At 35.8% G+C, this 9,946-nt stretch overlaps 2 protein-coding genes across 2 annotated transcripts; both read right to left on the minus strand.

Annotated features, from left to right (window-relative positions):
• Positions 1 to 179: 179 nt before the first annotated feature.
• LOC145586126 (uncharacterized protein At2g34160-like) lies at positions 180 to 3,926 on the minus strand. The gene is made up of 5 exons (XM_081642873.1): positions 3,635 to 3,926; positions 2,922 to 2,970; positions 988 to 1,050; positions 821 to 882; positions 180 to 510 (listed from the first exon to the last, which is right to left on the minus strand). Exons 1-5 carry the CDS (start codon positions 3,782 to 3,784, stop codon positions 421 to 423), a joined length of 414 nt encoding a protein of 137 aa, XP_081498999.1. The 5' UTR covers positions 3,785 to 3,926; the 3' UTR covers positions 180 to 420.
• Positions 3,927 to 6,154: 2,228 nt separating this feature from the next.
• On the minus strand, positions 6,155 to 7,204 carry LOC145583777 (F-box protein SKIP23-like). The gene is made up of 3 exons (XM_081640753.1): positions 6,948 to 7,204; positions 6,618 to 6,837; positions 6,155 to 6,565 (listed from the first exon to the last, which is right to left on the minus strand). Exons 1-3 carry the CDS (start codon positions 7,202 to 7,204, stop codon positions 6,155 to 6,157), a joined length of 888 nt encoding a protein of 295 aa, XP_081496879.1.
• Positions 7,205 to 9,946: the final 2,742 nt, after the last annotated feature.

The following is a 9,946-nucleotide window of genomic DNA, read 5'->3' on the forward strand; positions in this document are numbered from 1 at the left end:
ATTTTAAGAGTAAGCCCTTTGGTAGTAGCCAACACCAACATAAAAACAACCCTCCTTCTGTCTTTTGACAAGGGAAAAGAGTCAGTGTGGAAATTGTATTATACAACTAACGAGCTTGCCATGCGATAATATGAACCCAAAAAAAAAAAAAAACGTAGCAGTATAGTATAGTGAGCAGCTGAGCACAGCAATCAATCAGTAATCCTATAAGCCCATAAAGAATTAATCACAATTTGCAATGTAAGAAACCAGAAATAGAACTGTTTGTTGTTACAAAATTGATAGGGAAAGCCTTTGTAGCTGAATCCGTTAGTACAATTTACTTTATAGAAAAGACAACCCTCAAGTCCCTTACAAACCAGTGGCAAACAGATAAATAGAGACTGAAATGACTAATAGAGCACTGCAGTTTGGACATCCTTATGCCTGCTCCTCTTCTTCGGCAGCCTCTGCTGCAGCAGCAGCCATCAACTCATCGAATTTCTCTGACTTCTCGAGCACAATTTCAATCTAAAGAAGAAATTAAATCAGAATTAAAACTAAGCCTACATTCAAAATTAAAAACTTTATGTGAATTTCCTAACATGTTTTTGCTTAGTAAAATCATGCCTTTATCTTACATTCTTACAAGTAATTTACACATGCAAGGAGCATGTGGCATTGTGGCAACTAATTCTAGACAACTAGAGTACTAGTGTTCACTCTCTAAGACAATGCCCTTATCTGGTTCCATTCATGTTGGCTGGTAGAGAAAAATGAACACATGCCCACAATCCACAATAAATTAAATGCAGCTACCGAAATGTGTAAAGCCAGATACCTTAGCTTTCTGGACAGGTCGTCCCCCTGATTCATTGATGTCAACTGTTGAAGTAGCTATTTCTATCAAAAGAAATAAATAATAGAGCATTAACATCCGAAGGCTCCAAAGAACAATCACAACTTAGAAATAAGAGTAAGAGAAATGAAAGACAAAAAGAAACTAACTCTTCTCAACAGCAAATCCATTGTTCTTCAAAATTTCAGCGATTGTGACAACTGTTGCAATGGCTGCAGACACCAGCAAATAAATGATTAGAAATAGACAATTAGAGGACAAAAAAATTCTAGATACAAAGGTTTGATAGAGAAGTAAGCCAACAAAGTTACTATATAACTTTAAAAGCAAAAAATGAACAACACCAAGTAGGCAAATACCAACAAGGAGCTAATCAGGGTTTAACATTATAATAAAGTTGATGCACTAAGCAATTTATGCTGACAATATACAGTATTTATGCTGACAATATAGAGTGTAAATTTCAATTAACTTGAGATGTATTATAATAACAGTATCTGACTCCAGCGATGCCAGGTTAAAAACAAACTACCAAGTGCTTCAAGAACTCTGAGCAATCCTAAATCCCATTTTTCTGCAGGCAATTTTTTCTTCGCACTTTATAAACAAGGGAAAAGCAAGACACAAGTGTTCAACATATTAAAGAGCCTTTGATATCATTTACTTATACAAGCTCTTACAAGTACAGCAACTATCATCACACTCATCTTTCACCATTCACCAACACAACCCTTTCCCAAAAGGCAAACCAAAAACTTAAAACTATGGAGAGCACCAATAAGAGTTTGTAAATGGAAGTGAAATTTTATATCAAGAGGAGCACCATAAAAAACCGAAGCAGCCACAGACACATCTGTAATTTATCACAAGGAAAAGAAAGCCAACCAGTAGGAAAGTTGACCTATTCTAATCATATCTAGTCTGGATAAACTAGGCTTACTATGGCATCTGTGCTGAAGGCAACACTATAGCTACCTAATTTTAATCTAGTAGACAGTCCACCTGGGTAATCTAGCAGACAGTCCACCTGGGGGCTAATATGAGGCAAAAGTTTGTTTTGCGAAGAAGTACAAGTCCAACACATACCAAAGCAAGATATAGTCACTAAAGAAAACCTGATAATACACACAAAGAAACTTTAATGACTATAATGAGCATATGGGAGATCTGCAGGCTTTGGTCAAATCTCAAACTAATTGAGATGATTTTGTTGACATTTTTATCATGGTAGTCCCAAAACATTGGCCTGAACAGACTAGTTGAAGAGATTCAAACCAGACCAAAAAGGAAAGATTCAGACCATCTTCTTCTTCTTCTTCTTCTTCTTCTTCTTCTTCTTCGCCTTGAATGCCTTAATCCCATTAGTGGGGTCGGCTACATGAACCAACATGAGGACTTTCTAGGAGGTCACTCATCCTAGTACTACTCTCAATCATTGTGGCTCATGCCAAGGGATGTGACAAAGTTTTACACTGGCTGTCACTGGCCTACCGAAACCCTCGTCCTTTATTCAGACCATATCTTAAAAAATTCAAATCATAACACCTTAAATAAGAAGAAGAAAACATAGCCTTAATAAATGAATAATCATCAAAAACAACTCCTTTCCACTAAATAAACAAACTATAGATAATGCAACCATAGTCGTTACCAAGCAATCTAGCTAATTAATCAGAAGATCCTTTCACAAAATCCAGTTTGGATAACTAAACTGGCCTTGGTAGCTCAGCTGAGGGAAACCATATACTGATACACCTGCAAGTCTAGCGACTAAACCTTCTATTTAAGTCATTTATTACAGCTGAAGAAAATTAAGGTTTACATGAGTAACAGATTGTTTTGCTCATCAATCCTGGGTTTCATCAAATACGAGCCATTACCATCATGAGGCTAACCAACTTTGAAACAAGACAAGCAAATAGATAGATGTTACCAAGCAAAATTCTCCTTGTTCTCTTCCCTTTATCCTTTCAATTTTTTCTACAGGAGAAGTAGGGCTAGATAAGGCACCACTAGGCAACATACACTGTTTAAGATCAAATAAAGGGTAAAAAATTGAAGCTTAAGATTACGAAAGACATACCCATTCCAAGAGCAGAGAGCTCCACCTCATTGTGTTGTTGCATATACCTCTACAAAAAAAACATTATCAACTACATTACTTCCACTACTTCAGAAAATCGTAACAAAGGTCAACTAACCTGACACACAGCAACATAAATCCACACCAAACAAGCTCAAATATACTACGAGCATCAAATTTACAAAAACTACTCTAAGCAAAAACAAATTCCCTTCACTCGGATATGAAAATGCCATCCACCGTTGAATGCATCATCATAATTAGCATAGATCAGCTATATAGCCCAAAAACTATGATAATGTTAGTGTCACATTGCAAAATCCGAATTCCAAATTAAAGCTAATCTACACACAAATAATTATTCATAGCAATAAAATCAAAATTCATCTCATACAACACTGTTCCTACAATAAATTTCCTGAGCAATTATTATAACTATACCCATTTAAAATGTCCTATGAATGTTTACCCCATTTCTTTATCTGGATATGAACATTTTTTTATTATAAATAATTATATAAACCAACATTCTGAAAAATAAAACAAGCAAAATATTCCCTTTTTTCTTTGAACAATTAACAAAATTATACTAAAAATTAACAAAACCCCAGATAAAATTCCATCAAAAAGTCCAATAAATAGCATAATTAACAGAAAAACTTAATTAAAAAAACAAAAAGAAAACCCCATTAAAAGTATTCTTAAGAAAATACCTTGGCAAGATTGACGTAAAAAAAGAGAGGTTTTTTGGTGTTGGAAACTTGAATACGGTTTTTCTTGTTGTTGTTGTTGAAATTGTTGTCATTGTTGTTGGATGAATCTGTAATGCTAAGATGGTTAACGCCCTCTGCAACTTGTTCCATTTTTAGTTTTTCTTGTTCTGGAAAACTGGTTGTTGTTGTTGTTAAGTTGTTCAAAAGCCGAAAACCCTTGACTACTTCTATTTTCTGTTTCTCTCTCCTCCAAATTTTCGGAAGAGGATTGTGCTCGCCCACCAAGGATATCTTGGAAGTTTTTATTTATTTTTTTTTTTTTTTTTACATGGGCTTCATACGGCGTCGTTTTCTCTAAACATTTGTTGATTTTTTATTTTTATTTATACTCCTTCGGTAATTAGTAGGGAGTAGAGATTACTAGATTAGGAAGTGCACATAATTTTACAAAATATGGAATTTTTAGGGTACACTCGATGTATCATGATACATCCGAAAGAATAAGACACATATGTACAAAGAACACGAAATAAAATAACATATATTTACAAAGAATATGAGCATAATATGTTCTTAGGGCCTGTTCACATTTACTTAATTTCAGCTTAGTTCAGTTCACTTCAGCTCCTAATTTCCTTCTCTCATAAAATATTCACTTCGGCTCAATTCAGTTCAGTTTAGTTCAGTTCAGGTTCAATCAGTTTAGTTTTATTCTGGTCAGTTCAGTAAATGTGAACAGACCCTTAGACTTTGATCATTATGTTCTTTGTTCGTTTTAATGACACAAAGTATGTTTTTTTTACTTAATAACATGTTCTTCTATGATCATTTGATCATGTTCGTTTGTTCCTTATTATTCTTTGGGTTAAGCTTGTATGTGTTATTAATTATTTGTAACTAGATTATCCTCGTGCGATGCACGATTTCTATATAGATAAAAAGAAGAATTAAAATAATAGGTAGAAGGAAATTCATACAAATACAGTAGAATATGTTTTGAAATATGTTTTGACAATGGAGGAAGAAAGAAGGGACATTGAAAATATTATTTGGGAAGAGCTCAATTGTCACTCTAAATCAGCCAATTTTAAAGGAAAAAATAAATAAATTAAATGAGGTGAATTTAGGCCGAAAAATTTTGTAAGAGAGCTTGATATGTGTACAATATTGGAGATTGAAGATGTCAGCGGTTGTTATTTTAGTACTCGTAGTAGTTATTAGTTATAGGTTAGTCTCGTGCAATGCACAAGATAACATTTTTTTTTTGGCTTACTTGTGTGTAATGCGTAGGAAGAAAGAAGTGACATTGAAAATATTATTTGGGAAGAGCTCAACTATCACTCTGAATCAGTCAATTTTAAAGGAAAAAATAAATAAATTAAATGAGGTGAAGAAAATGATGTCAACAATTGATTTAGGCCGAAAAATTTTGTAAGAGAGCTTGACATGTGTATAATATTGGAGATTGATGATGTCAGCGGTTGTTATTTTAGTACTCGTAGTAGTTATTACAATATTTAATTCATTTATCACACTTGGTGGACCCAACATAATACTCTCTCTCCTCTTATTCTTCCACTACTTTTGCTTTTTATAATTTTTTATTTATTCAACTACCCCACTAACTCCATATTATATTACTTTCTCCAATTTCTTCTAAAACTCCGCGTATGGAGAAATGAAGCAAGTATTTAAAAATGGAGGGAGTATATAAGGAAAATTTGTGGAAAAGAACCTTTTAAGAGATCGTCTTTGTGAATAAGGACCTTTTAAGGCAAAAGTTGTGGGAAAGGACCTATACGTTGTGTGAGGTTGTGAAGAAGGATTTTGGTTGGTTTTCCAGCTAGCCATCGTAGGTAATGTGGTGATAAGGTTAGTGCTTTAAGTGGGTGTTGAATGTTTATCCTTTGTAATAGTAACTTAGTAAGTGATCATGGGTTAAACGAGTAAGATAGGTCATAGACAAGTAATTGAGTTGTTTTTTTTTTTTTTTTTTTTTGGACAAGAGTAGTAGTATATTATGTACTTTTAGATACCAATAAATAACGCTGTGTGAGTATGTGTTTTCAAGTTTCTATTAATTTTGTTTTAATTTCCGTAAAAAGTAGGCACTTGAGAACTTAGTACTCCCTCCGTCCCTTAATACAATGCTTCTTTCTCTTTATTATGTGAGGAATAAATGCTCAAAAGAGGCATTGTATTAAGGGACGGAGGGAATACAATCTATTAAATGGGTAATCCATGATCATGGACATGTTAGCGTACACTAGTAGTTTTGTTCTGTTAATTATCAAAGTTCTTGTCGAAAGGGAAGATCTAAATTCTAAACTCCTGTCAAGAGGGCTGATTCAACAATACTAAGGTTAGAACAAATATTTACACACAAAAACATTGATAGCATCCAAACAAAATCCAGCAAATAATTACAACAATAAAACACAGTAAAAGAAAGCAAATCTAAATTAATGCTTGTACATTTACACGAAATAAACAAGTTGGAAGACAAAATCGATTATAGATTTAAATTGCAGGACGAAACCACATGGGACAACAATAGGAAGAGCGTAAGTGGGTGTTATTCCCTAGCTTCAATGGTCGGATGATATTGTCACTCATTTGAAAAACACCAATGTCATGTCCCGCAAGTTTATCTTTGGTGGCGTTAGAACCGTGTGGGTAAGTATCTGTAAAGTATATGCAATTGCGTTGGCATCCCATCTCAGTTGCACGAACAGCCATAGTTGCATTGTTACCCACAAAAAGAGCAACATCTTCCAAATCTTTCAACTCTTCCCAACTCCTGTCATCAAAGTGAAACTTGTAAACCTTAAAATTAACTGTCTTGTAATGATCAATATCATGTTCATCTTCTCTGACCTTTTCTTCAGCGTTTATTTCCGTGTTAAATATCCTCAATACCAAGAGAAGATCCTGACCAGCTTAACGCCAGAGGTTGCTTATTCTGAACATCATCAAGGTTTACCAGTGCAATATCGCCACTCTCATTCACGAATACAAGTCCATCGGTACCAAGATTATCCCTACGATATAATACATCCATAAGCCTCCGGAGATCTTCCTGTTGTGGAATTATAATTGGTGTCCACTGTGTGTCCCCGGGCTTGGCAATTGCAGCTCTAAGATAGCAATCATATATAAGTACCACCACTAAAGTATCACCTGACTCCTTAAGTACAACAGCCCTGTTTATGAAATATGCACAAGGAATTCACCAGAATTATCCCAAAGGAAGGGGATTGTACAACGACTAGGGAGATCGAGGCGATCCTTGGTAAGAGGGTTGAATAAGTACATGTTATCATCAATCCCATGAGTTAGTATCCAACCATGAGATGATCCCCAACAATCCCTTCCATATCCTAGATCACACTCGACATTGTAACACCTAACTTTCTCCTGCGTTAAATCCAAAAAGCCTCGAGTAGTATTAATATCATCAAACTTGTCTTCAACACTCTCTGCTTCAATCACATTCTCTACACGATCGGGTTTTAGATAAGGCCCTATATCTTCTTCCGCAGCGATATCCTGGTTGCCATCAGTTAGCATAAGCCACGGTAAACATGGGCACGGGCCGTGCCGGGGTGGGGACCGTGCCGTGCCGTGCCGTGCCGGCTCCGAGGCGTGTCGTGCCGTGCCGTGCCTGAAATTGGCACACCCCAGCCCACGGCACGGCACGGCCCACGTGCCTTGCGGGCCGTGCCGGGCCGCGGGCCAAACCGTGCCACCCTTATTTTTTTTTATTTATTTTTTTTTAAATAAATGATAACAAAAACGAATTAAAAACAACAATGCATATAATAAAAAAAAAATACGAGTGCGATAATCCGAAAACACAAAAAATTGAAGAATAACTTATTTTATTATATGACGGTAGCCGGTACGAATGTACGATAATTCAATAATACAAAATTACAAAATAAGTAATGATAATTAAAAATCGTACAATAGTGTATGAATATTGAATAAATTCATTTATTATACGGAATACGAAGTTCGATAATACAAAAAGAATACAATAGTGTATAATGTAAATATGTAATCATGTAATTATTATTGGTTGTCTTCGTCTTCGCCTTCGTCTTCATCTTCGTCTTCGTCTTCGTCTCCTAGAGGTTCAAGTTCATCCGCCAATTGAGTGGATTGAGAAGTATGAGAACTAAAATAAGTCGACGTTCCTTCATCGTCGTCGTTTTGTGCATAAGTACGATCTTGAGAACGAGTTTCGGCATCCAACCAATCCTTGAAGCAAACACACATTTCAAGTGTTTCGGGTTTTAGTCTTGTTCTTCTATCGTCTAAAACTCTTCCCGACGCACTAAAAGCTCTTTCGGAGGCAACGGAGGAGACTTGGATAGCAAAAATATCACGAGCCATTGCCGACAAAATTGGATGTTTCACGGCTTGTGATTTCCACCAATCGATGATGTCGAGGCCAAACTTCTCTTCATCGTCCATGCCTTTCATGAAGTCGTAACTTAAGTACATTTGCAACTCCGAAGCATCGCTTTGTGTTCTCCTAGATGATGATGATTCTGTACCTGAATACTTAGACATCAAGTTAGCAGCTTGTGCAAATAAACCTTTGGCCCGTTTACTTACATTTTTGGATGTTTGAGAAGGGGCAAATCGAGACACGGTTCCATATTTACTTTCATAAGCTCTATATAAAGAAAAAAACTCATCCGTCACCTTATTTTTAAAAGTTTCAACATCATCTTCAAAATTCATGTTACTATAATAAATATCAATTAATAAAAAGGTGCCATCATATTTTTGTCTAGGATCTAAAATAGAAGCAAAAATATAAATCATAGGAATATCGGTGTAATATTTACGCCATTTTTCCTCCATGGATGGAAGATATCCACGATAAACATGTTGTGATCGGTGTTCCGCAAAAAGTTGTGCAAGTAAACATGCATTGCTAAGAAAAGAATGAGAACAAGGATTATATACAGAAGAAAAACAATGTGTCATACCATATAGTAATTGTAAAAACTGCATATATTTTTCACAATTAACCCAATCATCTTCTAGTAAAGCACATTGTGGAAATTTCATATTATAAAAAAGTGTGAAATGAACCTTGTACTCGATTGCCCGACTCAACATTTCATAGGTGGAGTTCCACCTAGTTGGACAATCAGGTGCTATTTTTATGGTTTTTATCCGTTGTTGCCTGCAAAAACCTTTCCATTCTTGATATCTCATGTTAGAGCTATTAATAGACATAATAGCATTCCTTATTTTGTGATAAAATGGACCAATTGCTTGTGTTCCATCCTTCACACACAAGTTAAGAACATGACAAATGCATCTAACATGAAGTGCATCTCCATCTAATATAACATCGGTCAATTGGGATTTGACCAAATTCGCACTATATGTCATAGAAGTTGCATTATCGAAAGTCATAGACATGATTTTATCCCTAAGACTATATGCATCAATGGCTTCCATTAAATGATGTGAAATGTTAAGACCGGTATGAGGGTATTCAAGCATTTTGAAATGAATGATGCGTTTTTGTAACAACCACTCATTATCTAACCAATGACAAGTAACACATAAATAGTGAAGTCCGTACCCACCATCCCATGCATCGGCGGTTAAAGAAACTCTACTAGGAAGATTAGCTAATTCATTTACTAATTTCAATTTGTACTCTAAATAAGTCTTCATGGCAGCAGATCGAACGGTTTTTCGGGAGATTTTTTTGTGTTTTGGTTGTAGTGCTCGGTTAATATAGTTGTTGAAGGCATCATTTTCGGCGAAAAGAAAAGGTTGTTCTGCATGTACAATCATTCTCCCAAGTTCATCCCTATCTCTCTCGTAATTGTAAATGAAACCTTGTGGATGGAATTGAGAAATTTTGGGTTGGGTTGGATCACTAGATGGTCCACCACATTTTTTTTGTATGTCTAGTAAGGTGTCCCGTCCCTCCCTTGGTATCGGCCGAGAAAATTTTACCACAAGTCCGACACTTGGCTTTTTGTCCATTTTTACTTAATTGATAATGTGCCCAAACTTCACTCTTTCTTTTGGTTTGAGCAAAATCCTCTTCGGTACACCACTCTAATATGTTAGGATTTTGGGTGTTGGGAATTTGGGTGGATGGTTCACTCGACCCGGAGGCTTGTGTTTGGCTACCTTGGGAAGGAGGAGGAAAAGGAAATTCATATTGTTGAAATTGGGTCCAAGGAGCCATATCATCCATTTGTTCTTGCCCTCCCGTGTTTTGGGGATGAAAGAAAGGGGTGGAAGTGTTTGGAAAGGGCATGTTAGGGG

This window comes from Chenopodium album, chromosome 16 (genome assembly GCF_948465745.1).
Source record: "Chenopodium album chromosome 16, dcCheAlbu1.1, whole genome shotgun sequence".
NCBI classification, from domain to species: domain Eukaryota; kingdom Viridiplantae; phylum Streptophyta; class Magnoliopsida; order Caryophyllales; family Amaranthaceae; genus Chenopodium; species Chenopodium album.